The 27,188-nt window shown below is 34.8% G+C and overlaps 3 protein-coding genes across 10 annotated transcripts in view; 2 read left to right on the forward strand and 1 right to left on the reverse strand.

Annotated features, from left to right (window-relative positions):
• Positions 1-15,093, forward strand: LOC106054219 (leucine-rich repeat-containing protein 74A-like). The gene is made up of 16 exons (XM_056022792.1): positions 1-25; positions 749-957; positions 1,404-1,463; positions 3,788-3,895; positions 6,594-6,687; positions 6,873-6,927; positions 7,987-8,053; positions 8,877-8,958; positions 9,728-9,813; positions 10,459-10,653; positions 10,846-10,853; positions 11,126-11,282; positions 12,076-12,193; positions 13,532-13,668; positions 14,039-14,124; positions 14,577-15,093. Exons 1-16 carry the CDS (start codon positions 1-3, stop codon positions 15,091-15,093), a joined length of 2,004 nt encoding a protein of 667 aa, XP_055878767.1.
• On the reverse strand, positions 13,637-25,425 carry LOC106054222 (DNA repair protein RAD51 homolog 1). 6 transcript variants are annotated; one of them, XM_056023014.1, is made up of 11 exons: positions 25,407-25,425; positions 24,770-24,850; positions 22,939-23,061; positions 22,655-22,792; positions 22,243-22,360; positions 19,427-19,518; positions 18,853-18,947; positions 18,543-18,656; positions 16,433-16,562; positions 15,759-15,880; positions 13,637-15,481 (listed from the first exon to the last, which is right to left on the reverse strand). In XM_056023014.1, the coding sequence occupies exons 3-11, from the start codon at positions 23,035-23,037 to the stop codon at positions 15,358-15,360; spliced, it is 1,032 nt and encodes a 343-aa protein (XP_055878989.1). In that variant the 5' UTR covers positions 23,038-23,061; positions 24,770-24,850; positions 25,407-25,425; the 3' UTR covers positions 13,637-15,357. The 6 variants fall into 6 exon arrangements, with proteins under 6 accessions (XP_055878989.1, XP_055878990.1, XP_055878988.1 ...); XM_056023015.1 differs by having other exon boundaries at positions 24,761-24,850; XM_056023013.1 differs by having other exon boundaries at positions 24,757-24,850.
• LOC106054218 (copper chaperone for superoxide dismutase-like) overlaps positions 24,864-27,188 on the forward strand; it is a 12,522-nt gene continuing 10,197 nt past the window's right edge. The window contains exons 1-2 of one of the 3 annotated variants that reach the window (XM_056023020.1): positions 24,864-25,020; positions 26,089-26,179. In XM_056023020.1, coding sequence (XP_055878995.1) covers positions 26,126-26,179 — 54 coding nt within the window. In that variant the 5' untranslated portion in view covers positions 24,864-25,020; positions 26,089-26,125. Of the gene's footprint in view, positions 25,021-25,599; positions 25,657-26,088; positions 26,180-27,188 lie in introns of those variants that run through there. The other 2 variants (XM_056023019.1, XM_056023022.1) reach the window with 2 other exon arrangements.

Below are 27,188 nucleotides of genomic sequence, written 5' to 3' on the forward strand. Positions count from 1 at the left end.
ATGGCTTTTTGTTTGGGTATTCAATGTAAGATGGTGTTCTTTATTAATAAAAGCTAATACAAGTTATTCATACATTAATCAATTAGGCTATTTATTTGTTTATTGATGTGAGCTGTTTGTTTGTTCCTTAATGTAGTTGGTTTGTATTTTAATGTAAGATCTTGTTTATTCGTTTGTTAATGTAAGCTGTTCATTTGTTTACCAATGTAAGCTGTTTATTTGACTACCAATATAAGCTGTTTATTTGTCTATCAATATAAGCTGTTTATTTGTCTATCAATATAAGCTGTTTATTTGTCTATCAATATAAGCTGTTTATTTGTCTACCAATGTAAGCTGTTTATTTGTTTACCAATGTAAGCTGTTTATTTGTCTACCGATGTAAGCTGTTTATTTGTCTACCGATGTAAGCTGTTTATTTGTCTACCGGTGTAAGCTGTTTATTTGTTTACCGATGTAAGCTGTTTATTTGTTTACCGATGTAAATGGTTTATTTGTCTACCTTTGTAAGCTGTTTATTTGTTTACCAATGTAAGCTGTTTATTTGTTTACCAATGTAAGCTGTTTATTTGTTTACCAATGTAAGCTGTTTATTTGTCTACCGATGTAAGCTGTTTATGTTTCTACCGATGTAAGCTGTTTATTTGTTTACCGATGTAAGCTGTTTATTTGTCTACCGATGTAAGCTGTTTATTTGTCTACCAATGTAAGCTGTTTATTTGTTTATTCATGTTTGAATGTTTTCCAGTTGCCTCAGCTTTCCGAGCAGATGAGTTCCGCAAGTGTCAGTCCAGACTTGATGTGGACATTGGTCATCTCACTTATGAGAAAGCCTGCAAAGAACACAAGGTCAAACCCAGGAGACGTGTGCTGCAACAGTTGTGGAAAGACAGGCTTGACCTTCACCATGCCGGACTGTCCACTCTGGATGCCAAAGCTATAGCAGCAGCATTAAATGTGAGAATTTGATCTCAATTCATGGCCTTGATTGCTAACAGAAATAACTATTGGGAATAGTTGATTGGCTGAGTCCTACCTATGCAATACTAAATAATAAACTAGATCATGGCTTATGACCTATGCTATTAATAGTTTCAAATCATTTATGGCTTGACAAGCGCGCGCATGTCTTTCTTATTTCTACTTCACCTTGACCTTTCCCTTAGTCCAGTGTTTCCCAAACTTTTGACCTAAGTGTACCCCTTTTCTAATTTTTTTAATGCTGTGTACCCCTCGCCCCCCCCCCCCACACACACACACACTTTAATTTATTAACAGAACATAGGTGACCCGTCAAAATAGCGCGGACAAAATAGCGCCGACAAAATAGCGCGGACTATGATGTGTATAAAAGTACCGGATTATTAGTAATTTAATGTCCTGACTATGTTCGACTCTGTAAGATACTGCTGGAGCTAAGACCAACCCTTGCTCCACAGAGTGTGATGTTACATTTGGAGAAGGCAAGTCAAAATGTAGTAAGCACAGTGTTCCCTGCCACGAAGTAAAGCTGCCAGCAAGACAAACTACCTCCAACTTAACAGACGACTTGAAGCCATATTGCCAATGTACGGAAACAAGCCAGTGATGGAATTTCTATGTGACATTTCCTACAATTTAACTTTGTGAAAGTTTGTTTTTGTGTATGTGTGTGTAAATTTGACAAGTATCTTTGCGTGTTTTCGAAGTACACTTTTATAATGTAAATAAATGCTTTATTTTGAAATTATTCATTTTACCTTAATATGATTTTTGCTTATTTATGTTTTAAGATATCTAAAGTGTTTCCAGCAAAATGACTGAAAAATTATGATAATATTAAGATAAAAACAAATATTGGTTCTATTCATACTTTACGATAACTAAAGTATTTCTTTCAAAATGACTCAAATATTTTTTTTTCGGCGCTATTTCGTCGGCGCTATTTTGTTCGCGCTATTTTGTCGGCGCTATTTTGTTCGCGCTATTTTGTCGGCGCTATTTTGTCCGCGCTATTTTGATGGGGTACCCAGAACATAATAACTGGGTATTTTAAAATCAGCACAGTTAATGAGGTGCAACGCGTAGCCCCTCCTAAGTCTTCTCATACCCCTGGGGGTACGTGCACCCCGCTCTGGGAAACACTGCCTTAGTCTCTGGGTCGTTGGGGCGCCACACAAGTCGTTTTCCATTATTGCCAAGCTTATATCAAGACTCTCCGTCTATCTGGTCAAAAACTTTAGCAAAAAAATTAGCCAGTTAGTTAATCAATTAGTAGTAATTAAATAATTGTGTGTTATATGCTGGCTTGAGTTTGAATCCAGACTTGGGCAACTTTTTTTTTTACCTATATCAAAGCGCGAATGGAACTTTTGTTAACACGCAAGATAGCTAGGCTAGGTGAGGAACTTACGCAATTGTGTAAAGTCATCAGTATGCCTATTTCAATAAGAAGGTGCGGTGGCATAGTGGTTTTTAAAGCGCTTGGCTTCCGAACCGTTGTCCGGGGTTCGAATCATGGGATTTTTAATTTCGAGATCTTCGGGCGCCTCTGAATCCACCCTAGTTAACCGTAGGCCACAGAAACAGATGGCCTTTACATCATCTGCTCTATAGACCATAAGGTCTGAAAGAGAGCTTTTGTTTTATCTCAATAAATTCAATGCAAAAAAAAAAGGGCAAAAAAAACTAATAAAAGAAAAAGATAACAACAAAAATATACACTAGTGCCCCTTGTAATTGTAAGATCCACGGATAAACAAACCGATTTATCCTTTTTTGGACAAAGCAACCTATATATATATGGTTTTGCAAGTAAATAGTTAAATGTTAAGTCATTGAAAATTAATTACATCATTGATTCAAAATAATTGATGAAATTTCATTCAATATAAACAGGCTTTTTAGAAAATGTTCTTTATTTGCTTTTTTAACTTGTTTCAAAAATGAAATTTACAAAATTCGTAGCTCGATTATCCTCGCGACTCTATGCGGTCGCAAATTTTGCACACCTGAGGGTCTATGTGGAATGTAAGTAACAGTCACATCCCCGGAACTGCTTTACATCCTCGTTGTGGTGCTTGGATGAAAACGATTAGCCCCATAAGGAAGCAAAAAGGATTCCCCGTAGAGGTGCCTAAGGACCGAGTTCATTGCACTGGCGGGGATGGAAGAAAGCCCCAAACAAACATGTCACTATCCAAACACTGTTCCTCGTTTTTATGTACCGCTGATGTGGTCACCAATGTTGTGACCTCATACACTTTTTTACCTTTACCTATCCCTTAGTGACTTAGTCTGTTAAAATGTTGGGGCACCATGCAAGATTCGTCGACCGTCTTTCTCCATTCCTCTCTGTCTTTTGCCTCATACATATTTAAATAAGAAAGGGATTTAATTTGTTTATTGTACGACTTCTGTAAATCCTTTTTGTAATGCCAAAAATGTTGGCGAGCAGGTGGATAGTTATTTATCGATCTAGTCCTAGTGTATTGGTCATCGATTTAGTCTCAAGACTAGTCTGCGATCACAGGGGGCCTTAAGGGTGAAGGGGTCTCAATGACTAATGTGCCTCGTGATTTAAATTTTTTTTTTTAAATGCCAAGAAAAAAAAAGATACCGCCCAAGACGATATAAGAAGTCAAATATGTGAAGGCCTATATTTAGGATGCATGGTTTGTTTTTTTTTCCAAGGATATTAATATTTTAGAATTAGATGAAGTTAAAATTCTGTTTAGGTTTTTAAAGCCAATTTAAGTTGTTGTTTTTTTTAAGGTCCTTTCTCGTTATTCTGTTGTCTCTATGACAGGTGAACAGCCGCGTTGAGACAGTTGTCATGTCTGACTGCCATCTGGTCAGCGAAGCATTGAGTGACATCTTCAGCTGTTTACATCAAAACTGTTTCATTACAGAACTGGTAAGTGTAAGAAACTTCACATTGTTGTTATCATATAGCACTTACATGTATATTGTGGATTTGTGGGGCTTTCACAACTCCAAATTGATTAGGAAACTCGTGATCTTCAATACTTCACTAGATAAGATAAGATAAGATAAGATCATTTTATTGGTTCAAACAAAATATATAGACACGCAACATCCACAGAAGTAACTAGAGCTTTATACACTAGCTTTCTATGGGATTCTAGCAAATGATCTTGCAACACCTTGACAGAAAGTGATATAAAGAAGTGTTACAATCTTTCTGTTCTAAAATGTTTGTAAAATGTTTTACATGTTTCGGATGTTCCTTCAGAAATGAAGATAGTTTACTTCCTAGTCCAAACCTCCTGCAGGACGACGGGGGATGGGAGCGGGCAGGGTTTGAACCCTCGACCGTCGATAAATCTGAACGACAGTCCAGCGCGCAAACCGCACGACCAGGCAGCCAACCTAGACTTATGTTCTAGACTTATCCGACCACTTCGTCCAGATCTGATGTAGCTGTGATTTAGTGGGTGCAGGTTGTCTTTAAGAATTCTGTCTTTTTGGAAAGGCATTATGCATAGGGCCGGGAAATCTATGGCGTAGTCTTTAGGAATGATAGAGCTAGATAAGCACCACCCACCCTTTCATCTGGCAGACAGTCAAGGGAGATCAATACGGTTGAAAAGATGTGTCTCTCTTGTTAGACTGGCACAGTTGATGTCAAGGCATATAGATTTTGTTTTTGATATAATGTAGTTGGCACAAAGTGTATACATAGACATGTCTATGAGTGTATACGTTAAAGGCTTTTAAAGTTATCTTCAGTGCACTGAAATAAAAACAGGTTCAGGGGTCAAGGACATGCTATTCCACGTGGAAGAAAATGCTTCCAATTAACCCAAATAGTATTTGTTTTTCATTCGAACTATTTGCACTCTCAACTTGATTTGTTGTAAGGAAAAAGTTGATCTGCTCCGATTCAATCCGATGTATGTCGATTCAATCCGATGTATGTCGATTCAATCCGATGTATGTCGATTCAATCCGATGTATGTCGATTCAATCCGATGTATGCCGATTCAATCCGAAGTATGTCGATTCAATCCGATGTATGCCGATTCAATCCGAAGTATGTCGATTCAATCCGATGTATGTCGATTCAATCCGATGTATGTCGATTCAATCCGATGTATGTCGATTCAATCCGAAGTATGTCGATTCAATCCGATGTATGTCGATTCAATCCGATGTATGTCGATTCAATCCGAAGTATGTCGATTCAATCCGATGTATGTCGATTCAATCCGATGTATGTCGATTCAATCCGATGTATGTCGATTCAATCCGAAGTATGTCGATTCAATCCGAAGTATGTCGATTCAATCCGAAGTATGTCGATTCAATCCGAAGTATGTCGATTCAATCCGATGTATGCCGATTCAATCCGAAGTATGTCGATTCAATCCGAAGTATGTCGATTCAATCCGATGTATGTCGATTCAATCCGATGTATGCTGATTCAATCCGATGTATGTTGATTCAATCCGATGTATGTTGATTCAATCCGAAGTATGTTGATTCAATCCGATGTATGTCGATTCAATCCGATGTATGTCGATTCAATCCGATGTATGCCGATTCAATCCGATGTATGTCGATTCAATCCGATGTATGTCGATTCAATCCGATGTATGCCGATTCAATCCGATGTATGTCGATTCAATCCGATGTATGCCGATTCAATCCGATGTATGTCGATTCAATCCGATGTATGCCGATTCAATCCGATGTATGTCTATTCAATCCGATGTATGCCGATTCAATCCGATGTATGCCGATTCAATCCGATGTATGCCGATTCAATCCGATGTATGTCGATTCAATCCGAAGTATGTCGATTCAATCCGAAGTATGTCGATTCAATCCGATGTATGCCGATTCAATCCGATTTATGCCGATTCAATCCGATGTATGTCGATTCAATCCGATGTATGTCGATTCAATCCGATGTATGCCGATTCAATCCGATCCTATTCCATTGAAATGTCAAAGTAAGGGTTTAAGTTGCAAAAAATAGTTCGACTTTGTGAGAAGTAAATCTTCGCCACTGTTTTCTTCTCTCTCTTTGTTGTTGTCTCCCTTGTTCAGTATTTCTCAAGTTTGTTCTTAAGAGTTTAGTGTCAGTCCTCTCTTCCTGTGTTATTAAAATGGAATGGAGCCGTGTTTGTCTGCGTGGTGATTGTTTCTATAATATGTTCATTATTTAGCCCCCATTCTGTTTTCGTAAAGTGTTTATTAATTATTTAAAGCCATCTTTGCCGCTAGATACCACTAGCTATACAGTCATAAAACACTGAACCATAATCTTCAATTACAAAAACTCATTTTAATAAAATACTCAGAAAGACACAAAGATAAAGGCACAGTCCTCGATCCATATGCTAGGACAAATTTGTACAAATGCTCCTTCTTCCCTAGTGCTATTAGAGCATGGAATGGGTTGCCTGAGCTAGCCAGGAAAACCAGTGACTTGGCAGAATTTAGGTCATTGGTTAATATGCATGACTGAATGCATGACGTGTAGGACGTAATCATCTTTTTTTTTAAAGTAACGTCTGTATTATATAAGATAAGATAGTGAGCTTTAAAATAGATGCGTTTCGGTAATGTACAAAATTATCATGCAGGACATGTCAGGCAGTGTTATGGACCTGAGCGCCGCCACAGCTTGCGGGAACATGTTGGCCGCTAACAAATGGCTGATGTCTTTAAATCTGTCAAGTAAGACCTTTTTTTTTAAAAGTCCGAATTTTTCATACTCTACAATGTCCTGCATCTCATTTAGCGAAACATAACTGTTTAATCTAATTCACACATTCAGTCTCCGCCCCTGATTTTAATGATCTATAGTATACCTATAAAATAGAAGCTGGCATTTACTTATGTTACAAATTGATGCTTTTCAGATTGCAGTATCGGGGACAATGAAATAGTGCCAATAGCTCATGGGATTAAGGTTAGGTTTTTTTTTTTCTCTTTTACTGTACCTATTAAAATAAGACGGCAGTGATAGATTCTAAGAACATGTAATCATTAGAACAGCAATCATACAAACAAAATAATTATGAATTCAAACAGTGGCGTAGCTAGGGTGGGGGAGGGAACAAACTTGAAAATCCCCCAGGGCCCCCAAATGAGTGTTCGAAATTAAATATTACACCATTATCTTATGTCATGATGTCGAATGCAGCGTCCCCTAAAAACAGGGGCGGACTGGGTGTCAAAATTGGCCCGGGCATTTCTATAAAATTCGGCCCACAAATTCTCAATCATGTGATGGGCATCCATTTCTAGGTGTATCGGTCCTTAAAAATGATTGTTAAGTTTGATAATGTATCGATATGCATGCATACAGTGAACTCTATATCTTAAAAAGCAATATAGCGTCTTTTTAAATCAGCAATTATGTAGGCCCTAAAAAGATGAAGCCTACTAGTAGCACTGTCTACATTCTACATTTTATTTTCGGAAAATGTGTTCGATTAAAAGAGTATTACACTGTAATGTCTGTGAAAGATTTTTTTAACACGACGCTCAGAGGGCCTTTTATAAAAATAATAATAATAATATAACAAAAATATAAAACAACCTTTAACAACTTGATATGTGCCATAGTGACTTCGATCAGGCCATTTCGGTGGCCCTACCGGCCAATTTGGGTACCGGCCCACCGGGCATTTGCCCAAATGCCCATATAGCCAGTCCGCCCCTGCCTAAAAAGGTCAAGCCCCCGGGCCCCTAAATCCCTAGCTACGCTTCTGAATTCAAATCTATAAGTATAATTATCTTAGGCTCATCCGGTTTGCAGAATGCGGAGATATTGATAACTAAGGTATTGTAAAACCCAGGTAATAATATTGTTACGTCTCTCCTACTATGCAGGCTCTCTTCACACTACACCACACGACACAACGAACTTAAAAGAACCTCGCTACTCGCGGCTCCAAAGTAACAGTAACAGTTTAATTTCAAATACATCACAATTGGCAACAACATTACACTAACTGTCCAAAAACCTAGCCTTTCTCCGCCTGACTTCACACGCCGTGCTGTTTCTAACTTCGCCTCGTACTGGTCACATTGCGAGGTAACTTGAGGTGTCTTGATTCTGACAAACTTGCTCTTATATAGGGTCTCTACTGGCCTTCTCGAACCGGATGGAACGTTGCTTGACCACTCCAGTTGATCACTTTCGCCGTGACTTGCGTGCGAAATATTTACACACAGGTACTTGCCAAACTAGTGACCAGTGAACCGCTCGTCTAACGCTGAACTGGGGCGATTTGCGTAGGCTAAAAACACACACAGCATACCCCCATCTGCGTCACCACCAGGTTTATAGCAATACGTATGCACTTTCCAGCGCCGTAGACTCACTATTCTAAGCTCCCTCATTTGTAGCGCTAAATCATTTAATATTGATATTTGTGTGTATAGCACTCTTTCATTATGGTGTCCTTGACATTGTTTAATTTTATTTCTACATTTCTCTTTATCGTGACTGAATCATTTCTGAAGATTTCTTTAGGTTCGAATATAGGCCTATCGCCATTACATTGCTTCGTATCGCTTTCTCTTCTTTTCTCTTACTGTATTATATAGCTTACGATACGAAATAGGGATCTTAGAACTCAATATTGTTGGGTTGTTTTTTTTAACACGCTTCAGTTTTGAAGATTATTAAATCGTGGCCCTAACCCACCACAGGATGTCGGGGGATGGCGGCGGTCAGGGTTCGAACCTGGGACCATCTCGAAGACAGTCTAGGCCTACATAGGGCTTACCACCACTAAACCAGCCAGCCGTCTTGACCAAGCAAAGAGTAAATTACTGTGATTAACTTTTAAATAACCAAAGTAAAAGAAAATTAGCATAACAAATATAGAATCTAGTTAGATATTATTTTACAGGAAAATCAAAAACTTGAAAACATCAATCTGAGTCAAAACAGCATCAGTTTACCTGGAGGACTCGTCATCGGAAGAGTTTTAGGTAAGTCTAATATTCGTAACAGAAATATTAGAAAGTTTTAGGTAAGTCTAATATCCGTAACAGAAATATTAGAAAGTGTGTAACGCAAAATAAAAACACGTTTACATTATTTTTAAAACCAAGTTCGAGACATTGTCTTTTTCGTTGGTTTGTAGCAGAAGAAGGCCCAGTGTTTTTTCTTTGGTCCAGCAGGGTTTCCAATATGTATGTCAATTGTAGTGGTAGGCTAAAAACTAATGCTCCCCCATGCAGTAGTAAATATTTCTACTTTGTAGGCTACTTGCTGTAAATGTCGTGTAGATATCTTGAAATAAATATGACATTGACAATAAGTTGTCTGAATGTTGAACTTTGGTTTATTCAAACAATCAATTTTTTTCACCACTTTGGTTTACTCAAAATATCAATTCTTACTCCTTTAGAAAAATTATTGAATTTAGAAAGCCTTCAGGAGAGAAGATAAAACTAAAGTAGCAATTATACATAAAACACTGAACCATAATCTTCATATACAAAATCTAATAAAATACTCAGAAAGACACAAAGATAAAGGCACATTCCTCGCTCCATAAGCTAGGACAAATTTGTAAAAGTGCTCCTTCTTCCCAATTAGAGCATGAAATAGGTTGCCTGAGCTAGCTAGGAAAATTGGCAGAATTTAAGTCATTGGTTAATATGCATGACGCGTAGGACGTAATCATCTTCTTTTTTGAAGTAACGTCTGTATTTTATAAGATCAGATTCAAGTACTCGTTTCTTTGTCCTATAGGACAGACAGCCAACCTCAAAGTCGTCAACTTAAGCTGGAATCATATCCGTGGAGGCGGTGCCGTTGGTGTGTGCAACAGTCTGCTGGTAAGCTTTAGTTTGACCTAGATTACCAACACTGTGTAATTACCAGACATGGTACGCAACACACGAACATAAAGTTTGAACTCTCCAAATGTTTCAACAGCCTCTCAACAAATGTAGTATTTTTATTATTATTATAGCTTTTATATAGCGCTACTTTCATGCTTATAGCATGCTCAGAGCGCTTTTGGTCCAATCTCATTTGTGGACCAGTGGGGGGGAGGGGGTATCTGGAGTTGGTTTTCCGTGCTGCCTTTAGGCGCTCGGTAAACACAACTCTGCCCGAGTCGGGTGTCGAACCTCGAGCCCCCTTCTAGGTAGCCAAGGCAAGCCAAGTTCAAGCGCACTTAGCCTCTCTTATTCTTACAATCAAATAAGTTGCTTTTCAAGTTTCCAAACATGAGTACCGATAGTGTTATTTTAGTAAATACAATAGTAAAGGCAATGTCTTCGATTCCGAAGATAAGGGATGCTTGCAGTGTTTCACGTTACCACGCAGTTACCTGCAGTTAATACGATACACATTAATTAAAGACCAATAACACTTGGCTTCATTCTGAGTTACTACTGGGGCATGGGGGACAAATCACTTACATGAAAAAATTTTCATTGTTATCTCTCTTTGATATATATTTGTTTTATTCTAAGACCAACAAATCAATTGAAGACTTAAACTTGTCTTGGAATGGCATTGGTTTCGAAGGCTGCCTTGCCCTTGGCGAGTCTCTGAGAGCCAACAGAACGCTAAGGCGGCTTAACTTAGAAAACAATCGCATCAACTGGGATTGCGCCCCTTACATCAGCAAATCACTCAATGTCAACACCACTTTAGAAATTCTAGAGGCAAGTTCAAATGAATGATGTGTCAGCTAATAATAACTCTGTATGATTTCCAATTTAAATTTCTTAAATGCTAAACTGTTTTAAAAAAATGGAGGGCAGTCTTTAGAGAAGAATTTGTAAAAATCCTTCCACAAGAAATTTGCATGAAAATATGGGAGAGTAATGTCATTAATGACAATCATGTCATTTAAGACAATCATGTAATTAAACAGTAAGTCATTAATATTAAGTAGATTCCCAAGTTTGACCCTACCCACTGCCACCCTGGAGGAGTTTTGGGCTTGGAAATAGTTCTGTTCTCACTTCTAAAGCAGCTTCCAAAGAGTAGAAACCATTCAATCCAATCAAATAAATTGTTTCTTACAAATAATTGTGAACTGTTTTTGTTTTGGTTATGTTACAAATCTTATCTTATAAATTACAGACGTTACTTCAAAGAGAAGATTATCTAACACAAACAACTATGTATAAGTTATTGGCCCTTTCTTTTCTGTCTAACAAGATTAAAACAAGATTTGTTTCAAACACATTTTCAGTTGGGTTTGAACCCAATCTCTATGGAAGGATGTGAAGAAATTCTGACTGCTGTCTGTAAACTTTCCTCTAAAGTTCAGTACATAAGTCTGGCAGTAAGTATCAAGTAAACCAAAAACTTGGCAAAATTTAATTAAATGATTGTTTGTTTGTTTTTTAAATGTTTTTCATTGAAACAATGATAGTTGAACTTAAATGCTGCAACTTAGATTTTAAAATAAAATTATATGTCACACTAAAGAAAATTCATAACAACAACAACAAAATAACCATTCATATCAAAAGCTCCTTTATTATGTGTGTCTGGTTGAGTGGCTTGGTTACCTAACTAGGGGATGCAGTTGAAATCCTGATATAGGTCAGTATATTTAAATTGGGATATGCCTCAGATGAATTGTGTTTGCTGAGCAACTAAACTTCACCCCTCCCCCGTTCATTTTCAGATCTTATGATCTATAGGGCAGATGATGTAAAGGTCATCTGTTTCTGTGGCCCTAAATGGCAAGAGTGTCATGTGGCCACCACAATGACCAACTGCCTTTACTTTTCCCCAACTAATGTCAGGTATCCATCAGAGCTGAGTGAACTCAGGCGCCCTAAAGATCCTGAAATTAAAGATCCCAGTCTTCAAACTAGGGACCCACCAGTTCAGAAGCCAAGCGCTTTACCGCTCAGCAACTGTGCCTCCTGAGAACCCAAAGACAACAGGGAAACCTCCCAGCTACCCCATCCTTCCACATCAACAAAACAGATTGGACGATATCCAAATGAGTATCTACAAAAGTATTTTTTTTTAAATATAAAAAAATGAAAGTTTTTTCCTTAGACATAAACCTTAATAAATTTATTTTTTGTACAGACGATATCCAAATGCTTTTTATTCTTCAGGGAATCCCCATCAATACAAAAATAGCCTTGATCGCAACAGACATTGCTAAACTCCGTCAGTTTAATTTAATTCACGGTGGCATCTTTTCATCTAAAGATGTTCTCGGAATACAAAGAGGTATCAATTTAAAATATTCCAAAAAAGAGAGCATTTAGTTTCTAGAAACATTTTTGAGTCGCCATTAAATGTACCCAACATGATAGCACTTAGTTTCTAGACACATTTTTGAGTTGGCATTAAATGTACCCAACATGATAAGATCAAGTCACACATAAAGAAAGATTTAATTTTATTTTAAATGATTGTTAAATAATTCTATAATCAAACCAGGAAGTTTTTGTTGGGAACACAAACATTAGGAAGATAAGAACTAGAGTTCACCATAAGTACAAAAAATATATTTTGTTCACATTATTCTTATTCTTTCTTTTCATTATTTCTTTCAGTTGGTCCCTTAACTTGTGTATGATAAGTTCTTTTTAGATCTAGATGTGTTTTGTTTTCCCCTGAGTTTCTGTTGTCTTGTTGAATGTGTGCTAAATATTTGGAAGCTTTCACACTTAGACGGATACAAGTCCTTCCTGTCAAGTTTGGGTTAGCAGACGAGCAAAAGGAGGATATGTCATTCTTTTTGAGGTTGCGTAATCCGTTCAGCTAGCATTAAGCATAACATTTCTAATTGTCCCATTTTCACTTTATAAATTACTTTTAATTACTGCAATGGAAAACAAGAAAACTAAATCTCGATTCTATCCCTCATTAGTCCTCTTTTGACATACAAACATAGTGTTAAATGATTTAATGTCATGCATAGAGTAGCTAAAGACATAAGGTACTGTGGGTATTAGCTGAAAAGTGTTCAGTTACCGAAAAGTACTGAAACATGCCTTGAATCTGTGAATTTTACTTTTGCTTATCGATTCAAAGAGTGTAAACAAAAGATAGAAATAGATTCTCTGATAAGAGCCATTTACACAGTACAAATTAAAGAAAATGTTCCATGCCTTTTTGCGTTACTGATAAACTGATGCAAATAATTTATTGGTCTGCTAAATATGCAATCCTAGTTTTTATATTTTTTTCATATTTTAAATTCTTTTTTGCAAGTCTTTATCCTCCTTTTGTCAGCAGGGGTCTGGTAATCCATTGTAAAGTGATTTTTTCCCCTAGTTGATCTTTCGAATGACTTTGATACTAAATACATTTAAACCCATTTCATACCAGGTCATAGATCTCATAATACATGAGAAAAAATTAAAACCCATTTGATACCAGGTCATAGATATTTAAATAAAAAGGATAACATCATTTCTCATTAACCAAGATATGCAAGTTAAATAACAAGTACATGTCAGCAGAAATGCAAAAAACAATTGCATATACACATTTAGAATTAGGTTACTCGCTTTTCCCATAAGTTTTAAAATGTCATTATTTTGGCACGTCTGCTTCCAGTCCAACAAGAAGACCCTTTCTCCCTCCTAGTCCGCTACATGAGCACCATGGGTATCAGGGTGATGGACCTGTTCCGAATCTTTGACAAAGACAACAAACTCTGTGTCAGTCGAGAACGGTTTATACAAGGCCTCAAGGTAGACAACTCACATCACATCTTATGTAAAGTTTTTTTTTCTTTGAATTTAACAAAGAAACTCGTTGCAACTTATAAGTACAATCAGATGACCTAGCAACAAGTCAACTTCATTAAGCTGTTGTTAAAATATAAAAGGGAGGTCTTGCTGTAGAGTTCACGCAAAGGTCAACTTGTTGGTGTCACGATGTATTATACACTACTAGATGTCACTGATTGAATATCACATTTCATGCTTTAGTTGAATTTTGGTTCCTAAATAAATGTGAAACTTTTTCATTACTGCCTAACAACAAGATCTAATTATAATTTTTTGTCTATCCTTTAAATGAACACATGAAAATTTTTCCTAATTATCTTTTTTTTTATAGCGAGTGCGAGTTCCATTGGACGACAAAGATATAATGACAGTAGCGAAACGATTGCAGTTAAACAAGCGTGGGAACATCAGTTATCAGTAAGTAACGTTTTAAATTTATTATATATAATAAGTTTAATTATTTTTTTTTTACACCATTTTAGAAAGAAGGTAATATACTTCATATGACATACAGTTTAAACTAGCTAAGTCTGTGTAGGATTTTCGAAGAAATATACCAAAAGCTTATCCTCATGATTAGAATTTTAAGAATTAGTTTCTAAAAAAAAACAGGATGGCTGTCCTCCGTTCATCTTGATAGTCCCAAATTCATACCATCTCTGCTGCCATCCCGTCGTCCAGTGGAAAGTCTGGACTAGGAAGAAAATTATCTTCAACTCTGAAGGACATTTTTTGTTGTTTTACAAACAAAAAACAAAACAAAAGGGAGATTAGTTTGTTAGGTAGAGGATAAGTTTGTTTCAAATGTACGTTTCTTTGTTTAAAATAAATTAGTAAAAAGCTTTACAAACAAATGCTCTATATTCCAGGGAATTGGCGACTCTGGTTAGAAACCGCATACGAGAGGACAGACTTGAGGACAAGAGGCAAGAAATCATACAACGGAAGAAACGAGAGGAGAGGAAGAGAATCCTGCAATCAGACAAGCCCCTCAACGCACCATCCCACTTCAACTTCATGCCCAACCTTTACAGCATGTATGACCCCAGTGAGCGTGACAGCCAGCAGAATCTATTTACACCCGGTTCAGCCAGTTTTAGCCGGGCAGGCTCCATATACACTCCTCTCCCCCCTATTAAAGGTGGCAGAAGCTCGGCAACAGATGAAGTCAGTAGGGGCAGAAAAACACCCATGACACTGGTACGTCAAAATGCTTCATTACGAGGGGTGCAAAGTCCTTCAATTAAAAGCATTACGAAGATGACCAACTATTCTAGCTTTGATAAACAGGAGCCTGAAGGGCTTCGGGGGGTGTCTTATGTCAGTCAAATAAAATGGCACCAAGCGACACATGAACTTTTAAAAAGAAGACAGTCATTCTTATAGTTCATTTTTCAAAAATACAACATTGACTGCTTCATACTGTACACATTTATTTTATTTACAAGGCCAGTACTTATATTTACATAATCAAACCTTTCTACTATCAACGTCATTTATCAAACACCAAACTTCCAACATATTTAAACAAAGGCAATCCAGTCCAGTCAGACACACATTTCTTCAAACTCAAAAATACAAAAAAAATCACAGAAAATGACAAAAAAATGTCAACTATACACATGCATGTCAATAAGTTAGCAATACATTTCATTCTTTAGCGTCTCCAATTCCATCTGCGTTGATGGCAAACATGGCCTCTGCTTCAGGTAGACATGGGGAATCATAAATTTTACAAATCCTGGTCTCACCCCTTCCCTTTCTTAACGATAATCTAAACAGATAGAGAAAAAAACAACATTTGTGATATAAAAAAATATGTTTTTAAAATTATGTTGTTGCTGCTTTTTTTTTTTGTTTCTTCATGTTACAATCATATCTGTGTGCATGTGTTAAAAAAGTAAAATGCCTCTGTTAGTCCATGATGAAAACATTGTCAAACAGAAACATCTGCTAGACCTCAGGTTCTATTCTAGTCTCCAACAGTTTTAAGGCATTCAAAAACTCATAGACTTAAGAGTAATCTAATACTTGGCACTAACATTACCAACCTGGTAGTGGAAGCATGGGCTATGATGTTTCCACCTATTGGTTTCTTGGGGTCGGCAGCAAACATGGCCGCTCCATCCACTTGCGCTACCACCTGGTTGGTGATAACAACAGCTACACCAAACTGAAAATAAGAAAAAGTAGCAATGAAGAAAAGAAACAAATAATCTATTTTTTTCTAATGTAACTTTTTTGTAACGTGTTCTAGCTTAGCATTATTCCTATATTTTTCAATTAAATGGTAAAGTTTCCCCATTTTACAATTTAGACTAAACTTGACTCATCTATTGTTTTCTGCGTCCATATACAACACTATTATTTAGATTAAACAAAACTTTTGACACACTCCAGGTAAAGAAAAGCAGCAATGTTACATAGAACAAACATTTATAACTCTAGATAATTTAAACAAAAAAAATGGTATTTACAAGATTTAACAAAAGCTAGCTGAATAGAAAGCATTTTAAACCTTTTAAAAAGATTTTTAAAGCTATACAATTTTACAACCATGAAAGAAACAGCTCCAATAATAATAAAATGAATGAAATATTTAATTTTAGTTTCATTTGATTAGTAGCCAACAGAACCTTGCTATGAATGGTTCAATAAGTACATTTTGTTTAAGAAATTTTGGATACAGGAAGTACTGTCAGAATCACTGCAAGGAGATACTCACTTCATCAGCCAGACGCAACAGCATCCGGAGAAATCTTGCCAGATGCATCTGTCTAGCTGACAGCTCACCACGTCCAGCATAGTCAGTTCTGTAGAGAGCTGTGGCACTGTCCACTATAAGAAGTGCATACCTAAATGTAGACATAAATAACTGTTAATTTATTTATAAGGTAGCATCAAATGCAAACAGAAAACATTTGCCAAGAAATACTTTATCAAATCAATAAATCTAAAAGGTACTCAGTTCTAAAAAATAAATAAATAAAAAATCACAATGGTGTCAACATAATTTAACCAACAAATACAAGCTAAAACTCTGATCTTTTGTCTCATAAAGACAAGGACACTTTAGTTTCAACTTTTTCATTTCATATGGAAATAATAATTGTGTGTGCATTTTGTTTACTTAGACTAAACAAGAAGATTATTGTCACAAATTATAATCACTCTTTAAGTGACCTTCATGATCATTGGAGGGGAAAAACTTGTCACAAATAGACACAGCAAGCGAAAAAGAGTGATCTCTTTTGTTTACAGTAAAAATGTTCAAATATTACTATTTCACGACTTCACCAAAGACCAATCATTATAGAAAGCCTGAACACTTACCTGTGGTGTCCAAACCAGGCAGTTTAGACCAATAGCATAGGACATAATCATCTTTTTTTATTATTTGTATTATATAATTTCATTTCATTAAACTGAATTCCTGTATATGAAGAAACTATTCTGCCTATTCATAAAATTTTTTTAGTTTCAACTAACTTTTCAGGTTTACATTTCATCACCAGTGTTCTGGTGCATTCCTTTCTTAAACTTGCATCGCAATTAAGAGTAAAAATACAAGCCATGCTTATTAAGCTATCTGCATCGAGCAATACTTTGGGATGTTTGGTCTTGAATTATTTACAGTAATATGATCATGTGCAATTCTCAACTCTAATATTTGAAATTGAAATTTAATTAGTTCTGTAGAGATGCCTACGTGCCAAAATGGAAATGTGTATTCCCAGACCTGGAAGTGTGTATTTTGAGGGGCAAATGTGTATTTTCATAAATATTAAGAAATGTACTCAGGAAAGACTAAAATCATTCAAGCACGAAACATACACGAAATGCAGCAACCCTAAACATTAACGCAGCACAAAGCTGCTATATAAAATGTATTTCAACAATCCCACGGAATTGTAGGCACTATCATGAATGTGAAATACTAGATCTAGACCTATACAACGTTCGAACAGCCAATTATGCCCCTTTTTTTTTAGATTCCATAAGGGATAAGAAAGGAGCTCAATAAATCTCTTTATAGGATGGCAGAAGTTGCTGCTTTGAAGTAGATCTAGTTACAGATATCGAGCCTTTTTGAGCTACTAATATAGACATATATCTAGTCAGTAGGCAAAATCTATATTAAGATGTACTTTGATCTAGATTATTTCTAAATCTAAGTCTAGTACACACCTGGTCACATCTATATCTAGAAAACTAGACTAGAATAAGATTTAGATCTATTTTGATCTAGATATTAATAATAAATCTAGATTTATGTAAATTCTATTATAGGTGCCTGACATAGTAAAATATCACTAGTTCTAGACTTAGATTCAGTCTAGATAAGTCAGAACTAACCAATCAATTAATTTCCAATCAGTTTGAAGACTTCATTGAAACTGACACATTGAAAGAAACTTTGCATTATTTAGATCAGTAAGATCTTGTTAAATTTTTAATTTTCGCCCGTCAGTGCACAAAAAAAAAAAAAAAAAAAAAAAAAAAAGCGATACTATCTCCTGGTAGGCTTAATATGAACAGTCCATTTCCAGGTATTGATGCACTGATATATATATATATATATATATATATATATATATATATATATATATATATATATATATATATATATATATATATATATATATATATATATATATATGATTAGCAAGAACTACTTTTTTTTTGCTTAAGAAAGGGAAATGTGTATTTTCAGATGATAAACCATACTCGCTTATTTTTTAGTCCATATGCATACAAAATATGCACGATGCGTACTTGTGGGCATCTCTGGTTCTGTGCACTGCACTCAACTACTTTACATTTTAAAAACTGACCTAGACTCTGCCATCATTGCCGCAGCCTGAATCAGTAATTGACTCTGATGGTCACTGTTGTAAGCTCTTGCATAAGCTACATTATCCAGGACATCACTGCCAGACAAGCCATATCTATTGAACAATTCAAGTCTTTCATTAACTCTTTTTAAATATACATAAGGGTATTTGAGTAATTGTAGTGTTGGTATAATATAAAATAAAATGCAATTACTAAAACAGCTTTTAAATCTTTGCATTTACAACTTTAAGAGCTACTGTTCTTCTCTAACAAATGTCTATTTCTTAATTTTAACAATTTTTTTTTTACCTATCTGCCACAGCTAACAGTCGCTCTGGTCGAAACGTCCCTTCAGTGTCAATGTACATGGCCTTGCCTTCACCACCTCCCATATCAATAGGCAGCTGAGAAATGGTCACAAAAAATTTTTTTATTGTTGATTCACAAGGTCCAACTATTTAAGTATCAACATTTTCATTTTTAGACATAATTAAAATTGCAAGAAACTTTAAACTATAATAATGATACAAAAGTTTTTGAAAACTAAAGCGGTTAATTAGGGCTAATATCTTGTTCAGGCCTTTTGACAAGTATGCCGCTTTGAAAGAAATGGTCTGCATTCTCTGGTGACACTCTACAAGGACATGTTTTATTTTAAATCAAACTTAAGTGGATGATATTTGTGGTTTAAGCCAACTTTCCTAGATAATCATGCTACCAAGGGTCATACTTCTAGGGAATAAGGACACAATATTAAGCTAAATCTAAATTTAGCCCACAGAAACGTTTATAATTATTAAGAGAAAAAAAAATCACTACATTCTCATTTAATTTAGTAATGATTTCCTCATTTTCACAAGGTTACCCATTAGCATCAACATACCTGACAGGTGACAGCTAGAGTGTGACACAACTGGGTTTTACCAGTTCTAAACTCCCCAAATATTTCTGTTATTGAACCAGTTTCAATGCCTCCTATGGACATGGAGAAAATGTATTCCAAGTTAAAAAAATATAATAATATATTTTCAAATTTTTTTATCTTATCTTATATAATACAGACGTTACTTCAAAAAAGAAGATGATTACGTCCTACGCGTCATGCATTTAGTCATGCATATTAACCAATGACTTAAATTCTGCCAAGTCACTGGTTTTCCTGGCTAGCTCAGGCAACCCATTCCATGCTCTAATAGCACTAGGGAAGAAGGAGTATTTGTACAAATTTGTCCTAGCATATGGGACGAGGAATGTGCCTTTATCTTTGTGTCTTTCAGAGTATTTTATTAAATTTTGTTTTTGTATTTGAAGATTATGGTTCAGTGTTTTATGTATGATTGCTACTTTACTTTTGAGCCTTCTGTCCTGAAAGCTTTCTAAATTTAGTGATTTTACTAAAGGTGTTACTCTAGTCAAATGTGAATATTCGTTTGTTATGAATCGCACTGCTCTATTTTGTGTCTGTTCTAGTTTCTTAATGTTTTCTTGAGTTGAGGGGTCCCAAACAGAGGATGCATATTCTATTATTGGCCTAACCAAGGTTAAATAACATTTTAGTTTTATGTTCTTATTTGATTTATAGAAATTTCTTTTAATAAATCCTAATGCTTTGTTTGATTTTTTTTGTAGTTTCATCAATATGTGGATTCCATGACAGTTTTTCATTTATTATAACACCTAGGTATTTTGCGTTTTTAGTCTGTGTTACTGGTTTGCCATGAATAAGATAAGTGGAATTAATTTGTTTTAGTTTTTTTGTTACTCTTAACAACTGACATTTTTCTGGGTGGATAGACATGCTCCAATTTGATTCCCATTTCTGTAATTCATCTAATTCTCTTTGTAAAATATCTGTGTCTTGTGTTGTTTTTATTGTTCTATATATTATGCAATTGTCTGTAAATAATCTAAATTTTGTTCCTGAACTAATGCAATTTGGTAAATCATTTATGTAAATTAAAAATAGTAGTGGACCCAAGACTGTTCCTTGAGGTACACCTGAGTTTACTGTTATCGGTGTTGATTTAGAGCCATTTATTATTACAGTTTGTTCTCTCCCTATCAGAAAGTCTTTAATCCACTGATGCAGTGGACCATTAATGCCGAAATATTTTAATTTTTTAAGCAAACTATGGTGGTGAACTTTGTCAAAAGCCTTAGAAAAATCTAGTAAGATAGCATCTATTTGTTCACTATTATCTAAACCTTTTGAAAAATCATCAATTAGTCCTATTAGTTGTGTTTCACATGATCTATATTTCCTAAAGCCATGTTGGTATGGTGTGAGGACATTATGTTTGTCTAAGTGGTTTATGATGTTGCTACATATTATGTGTTCTAGGATTTTACATGTGATGCTGGTAAGTGATACTGGTCTGTAGTTTCCTGGGTCAGATTTTTCTCCTTTTTTAAATAGGGGGGTGACATTAGCTTCTTTCCAGTCCTTTGGTACTCTGCCCTGGTTAAGTGAAGCCTGAAAGAGTATTTTGAACACTGGGGCTAGCTCATTACTTAGTTCTTTGAGTAATCTAGCTGGAATACCATCAGGTCCAGAAGCTTTATTTGGTTTGGTGTTGGCTAATAGTTTTTGAATTCCATTTTCTTGTACTACTATATCTTCTATGTTGTCTACTTGGTTCAAATTCAGTAATATGTCTTTGTCTCCTGGGGCTGAGAATGCTGATGCAAAGTATTTGTTTAGAATGTTTGCTTTAGTTTCATTATCATTATGTATTATGTTATGTTCATCTTTTAATGGCGCTACGCCTGTTGTTTCCATTTTCTTAGACTTAATGTATGACCATAGGTTTTTGTTGTTATCTTTAGATATTACATTGTTTATGTATTCACTCTGCAGCTGTCTGCTTACTTTTTGGGTTAAGTGTTTAATTTTTATATACTTTTTGTAAACTCTTTCTGCATTAGTTTCTTTAAATTTTCTATAGAATAGAGGTTTTCCTTCTGTTTACAAAGCTTCTTTAGTCTATTATTAAACCAGCATTTATTTATTTTGTTTGATGTGTATTTAGTTGGTATATGATTTTCTATAATGCTTTTAAGATGGTTTTTAATGAAATTCCAGAGGTCATCGACTGGTTGGTTAATGTCTTTTTCTAATAAGAATGTTTGTTGAAAGTTTAATGCAGCTTGGTGTAGTTGTGTTAGGTTACATTTATTCCAGAGTAAGATTTTTCTTTTGGGTTTTGTATTGGCTACTACTTTTATCTGACTGTGTATTTTTATGATTAAAATGATAGACCAGGGATAATATCATAATCAACTACTAATCCAGGTCTGTTGGTTAAGAAGAGATCTAATGTGTTGTTTAATCTAGTTGGCTTTTTAATGATTTGATCTAAACTTAGGTTGTGTAAAGTGTCTATGAAAAGCTCATTTATGTCCTTAAGGTTTTGGTGTTTATCTATGGTTAGTGTTTTCCAATTTATATCAGGTAGGTTGAAATCACCCATAATCCAAAAAACTGCATTTTTATTTGTCTCTTTAAGTGTAGTAATCTGATTACATAGTTCCTGCATGTATTCTAAACTAGAATTTGGTGGTCTGTAAATGCTGCCTATTTTATTATTTAATTTATTTTCACTTTGATAAAATCAAATCTTAACAGAGCAAAGTACACAGGTAAAGATGTCAAAGGTTAAAAGTATAAATGAACAAGAAGTTTAATAACAACAACAGCACCTTGTAATAATTTATCCAGTTCTTTAGAGCCAGTGGTCAGTTGAATAATTTCAGATCTTTTTTGATGGAACTCTGTGGCTGTAGTGAAACCCATGGGAACCAGCTTAGCTGCTTCTGCCTGAATAGATACATGTAATTGAAGGTGTCAAACTTAATTGTTTTTATCATGAACTATCATAATTGTCCATCACCCTACCTAAACTATTTCAGATTTTGCTTCATTGTTACTTAATGTTGATTTTTTTGTTCTTGGTTTTGCTTTACAAAGGATTTTTTTTGTTATTAAATCCTGTTGACAGGATACATTGCTAATACCTTAATCAGGAACTAAACATATTCTAGCAATTCAGATCTCACAAATAACAGTGGTATCAGTGAAACTAATCAATATTGACGAAACAAGCGTACTTACCACTATTTTATCAGCCTTGACCTCACTGATCCCTTTAATAGATAGCAACATTTTCTTTGGAGCGAATGCAACTGACTCAACTGTGTGAAAACCTGCTTCTTCTAATTTCTTGATATCCCCAGCACTTATACCATTCCCCTAAATTAGTAAATAAACATTCGCTGTTCTCAATAATATATTAACAAATGGAATATAAAGATCACAGATTATATAAATAATCTTTCTAGAGATAAACCAATACATATATCCGTTTATTTATTTCTGTTTGGATATAATTAACTTACTTCAAGTTTAGCTAATGGCATAGGTCCAAATGTTTCTTCTTCCGCTGTAGATATCCCAGCCTCCTCTTCAACCCTAGACTTTTGCACAGCAGTGGCCATCTTGCTTTTCTAAGTTTTTCTTTTCTTAGCATGAGAAAAAAAAAAATTATTTTAAGTTCTATAGCTTTTAAACATTTTTTTCTTCACAATATAGTCAAGGTTTTATTTTATTTTATTTTTAACAGCACTTTCAAACATATTAAAAGCTGCCAATAAATCAAAGGTGAAGCATTATTAGCAAAATTTTAATTTTCAACTAAGTGTTAAATAAAAGTAATTTCCTAATAGACACTACACAGAGCTCAGGTTGTCTACAACACTACCTGTTTTTCAAACTGAAGCTTAGTTAAAAATGACAAAATGTTTATGCACATACATATTACTGGAAAACTACCTTGTTATTTCATCACATTCATCTTATCTTATATTTATTACAGACATTACTTCAAAAAAAGAAGCTAATTAGGTCCTACAGATTTGTCAATCTAGTCATGCATGCTAATCAATGACATAAACAGCACACTATTTTTCCTTGGCACAGTCTGCAAAAGAGCTCACAGCTCAGCAGCAAAAAGCTGGCTAGAAGAAGAAGAAGAATCAATGACTTAAACTCTGCTCTTTCCTGGCTGATTCAGGCAACCCATTCCCCATTCCATTCTCTAATGGGGCTAGGGAAGAAGGAGCACTTGTACGAATTAGTTCTAATGTATGGAATAAGAAATGTGCCTCTATCTTTGTGTCTTTTGAGTATTTAATTAGGTTTTGTTTTTCTATATTTGTAAATTATGGGTTAGTGTTTTATGTATTATAGCTATTTTCCTTTTAATTTTTCTATCCTGAAGTTTCTCAAAGTTTAGTGATTTTACAAATGGTATTACTCTGATGAAATTGAAATATTTGTTTGTTATAAATCTCACTGCTCTATTAGATTTTGTATTTTTGTTCTAGTTTCCTTGCCTTAGGTTTTCTTGAGTTGACGGATCAATACCAAACAGAGGATGCATTCCAATATTTGCCTAACTAAAGTAAAATAGCATTTTAGTTTTATTGTCTTGTTTGATATGTAAAATATTCTTTCAATATTGTTTTGCTTGATTGTTTAATAATTTCATCAATACCGGTATATGGGGATTCCATGAATCATCATGAATGATAACTTTTCATTTTTATTATTACAAATAGAGACAAGATATTTTGGCACGTATAATGCACTTAGATGGGACTTTAGTAATAGTCTCAATAAAGACCTGTCTTAAAATGCTCCTAGATCTAGATACTAGATCTTATGAAATACATATGTTACCACTACTTCCTTGACTTCAATCTTCAAAAAGGAAGATGATTGCATCCTATGAGTGTTCCTAGACGGACCTAGGCCAGTCTAGTCATGCATCGGCATCGTGATGCATGATAATCAATTGACAATTACTTAAATTCTGCCAAGTCATTGGTTTTCCTGGCTGACCCAGGCAAATAGTATATTGAAAGCAGTTTTTGGGCTTTCTCCTCCAGTTGAACAGTGAGCACCGTAGTTGAACACCACTAGACAGACTAGAGTAGATATCTAGTCACACAGTCACAGACTTACTCAAACTTACTTTACTTTTACTTACTCACTGAGACTACTCTGACTAGCAGTCATGAGTCACTAGCTAGCTAGACCTAAGAGTCTAGTCAGTCTAGTCTTAGCATATGAATGTGCCTTTTAAATAGCTCTTGATTGACTACATCTAGTCTAGGGTCTAACATTTTTTAAACAAGCTTAACTTACTCACTTACTTACTCAACTTACTGACTTATTGACTTGTTTTAGTATCTTGAAGATACCCGCCGACTTTTTTATAATGTTTTTACTTCCGGGTTAGCAACCTATCTGAAAAAAAAAAAATTGTAATCAACGAATTCGTCTTTTTCTTTATGATCTTCATGAACACAAGACTATCAAAGTCTTGAAAGATCTAGACTACTTTTTGTCCATTATTTATTCTTATCTTATAAATTACAGGCGTTCGTGATCTTCATCTGAAATTCATACGCATTTAGGTCTAGAATTTATTATTATAAGTTAAAAGTCTCGTAAATTTAGAATCTAGTCTAGATTACTATTAAGTATTATTAAATTATAATATAATATTATTAAATATTATTATTATTAATTAGATCTATTACTACTAGCTTCTAGATCTAGTCAATTTAGATCTATTAGTATTGAGTTAATTGAGTATTACTATTTTTATTTTACTAAGTCGCTAAGTATTACTAGATCTAGATTGAAGATTCTTAGATCTAATTATAAATTATACTTATACTATTACTATTACTATAACTATAATTTTATAGATCTAGAGTCTACTCATTTAACTCATTATTATTATTATAATTATAGTATAGATCTAGAATTCTAGATCTAGTATTATACTTATACTAACTGTAAGTGTAAGTAGTGTTACTGTAGTAGTGTAAGTTTAGAATTAGTCACAGTTTTAGTGTAAGAGTGGAAGACTAGAATGTAGATTCTAGTACTACTAGCTAGTGACTATGACTAGATCTAATCTAGTCCTAGATACTAGATTATTATATATAAGAAATAATAAGATCTAATAATTAGACTAATAGTTTAGATGCCCAGATACCAGGATGAAGTTGTTTTTTTTCTGGTCATTCTCACCCTTCTTGTAGGTAATTCGATAAAAATTTCAAGTTCAATTTATTGTAATAAAACGAATATAGACAGATAGAGCTTTTTGAACCCAGTTTATTGATACCTTATTTATGTTTCTAAATTAACTAGAACAGAGGTTATTACAATTTTGATGTTGAAAATTTTGCCTATATAAAAAAAAAAATTGTGACCAAAACACGGAATTTTTACAATGAGAATGCTATAACTTTTTAACCCTTACAGAGAAGTTAGTTAAGGGGAGGAGGAGAGAAAGGGGAACACCATCATATTGAACTGATGAGTGATGATGATGATATTATTCTTGAACACTGACCCACAAATACCTTGCATGCTATATTTACTGTTTAGATATAGGAATATAGATGTACACTTTCTACTACTAAAACTCTGTCTAGAAAAATAACATTCTTTGCTACTTTTACTTCTAGATCTCAGTACATTAGACCTGAGAATCCTCAGGTGAAAATGGGACCGGACGGCAACAATAACTCTACTACTGATGGCAATGTTGCCACAAAAGTAAGGACCGATTTTAAAATCTAGATATATAGTTTTTAATGACATAAAGAAATATATGGCTGCCTAGTTTTCCGGTTTGCGCGCTGAACTGTCGTTCGGACTTATCGATGGTCCTGGGCTCAAACCATACCTGCTGTCATCGTCCTGCGGGAGGTTTGGACTATGAAGTTAACTATCTTCAACTCTGAAGGAACATCCAAAACATGTAAAAAAAAATTAATAACAACCAAACAATTTTATTTGAGACATATAGATTTAGTGTCCATTTCTAGAGCATTGTTTAGGATAATTACATTTTAATAAAATATTTACAAATTATATTTATATACTGACCATATGCCAAGGACTGAAATAAGTCTGCTATGGGTTAGAACTATACTTAAAATAAAGTTTCCCTTCCTGGCCTTTCGATTTATAGGGCAAATGATGTTAAGGGCATCTGTTTCTTTGGCCATTAATGAGCAGGGTGTCATGTGATCAGCACAATGACCAACCTCTTTTAATTACCCCCTGAAAATCCCAAAATCTCAGTCTTCACTTAGATTTGAACCTAGAACCCCAGGTTTGGAAGCTAAACACTTAACCACTCAGCCACTATGCCCCCTTGAGCCTACCTATGACCCTGTAAAAACCTTGCTCATTAATAAGAATTTCTCTTAAAAGTCATTTGAATGAAATCTATTGCCCAGATTTCTGTAAAGTTTCCATTATGATTGAAATATTAATCTTCTTCGCAGCATTTTATCAGGATCAGGGTTTTGTTCCCTAGTTTCTTTCAGTCCTGGTTTCAAGATTCCAAAGATGTTGCACTCTGGGAATTATACCTTTGTATACATACATGCAACTACCAAATTATGTTGGTGAACTTTTATCTCCCAATCACTAATTTTCTGTGGCATAGACTACAGCTGAGCAGAAATAATAATAATGGCAATGTCTTTGATTAAGGATGAGTGCAGTGTTTCACATGACAACAAAATGCCCAGTTGCAACTGCAAAAGTAGAAGGA

This window comes from Biomphalaria glabrata, chromosome 3 (genome assembly GCF_947242115.1).
Source record: "Biomphalaria glabrata chromosome 3, xgBioGlab47.1, whole genome shotgun sequence".
Classification (NCBI taxonomy): domain Eukaryota; kingdom Metazoa; phylum Mollusca; class Gastropoda; family Planorbidae; genus Biomphalaria; species Biomphalaria glabrata.

What these genes read in the sequence shown, in the direction of transcription:
- LOC106054219 (XM_056022792.1), top strand. Translation starts at nt 1, where the DNA reads ATGGCTTTTTGTTTGGGTATTCAAT. An exon ending in TTCAGTACATAAGTCTGGCA is followed by an intron (nt 11,283 to 12,075) that starts GTAAGTATCAAG and finishes TTTATTCTTCAG; the next exon opens with GGAATCCCCATCAATACAAA. An exon ending in CGTGGGAACATCAGTTATCA is followed by an intron (nt 14,125 to 14,576) that starts GTAAGTAACGTT and finishes TCTATATTCCAG; the next exon opens with GGAATTGGCGACTCTGGTTA.
- LOC106054222 (XM_056023014.1), bottom strand. Translation starts at nt 23,037, where the DNA reads ATGGCCACTGCTGTGCAAAAGTCTAGGGTTGAAGAGGAGGCTGGGATA. An exon ending in CTGTTAGCTGTGGCAGATAG is followed by an intron (nt 18,657 to 18,852) that starts GTAAAAAAAAAA and finishes ATTGTTCAATAG; the next exon opens with ATATGGCTTGTCTGGCAGTG. An exon ending in GCAATGATGGCAGAGTCTAG is followed by an intron (nt 16,563 to 18,542) that starts GTCAGTTTTTAA and finishes GTCTACATTTAG; the next exon opens with GTATGCACTTCTTATAGTGG.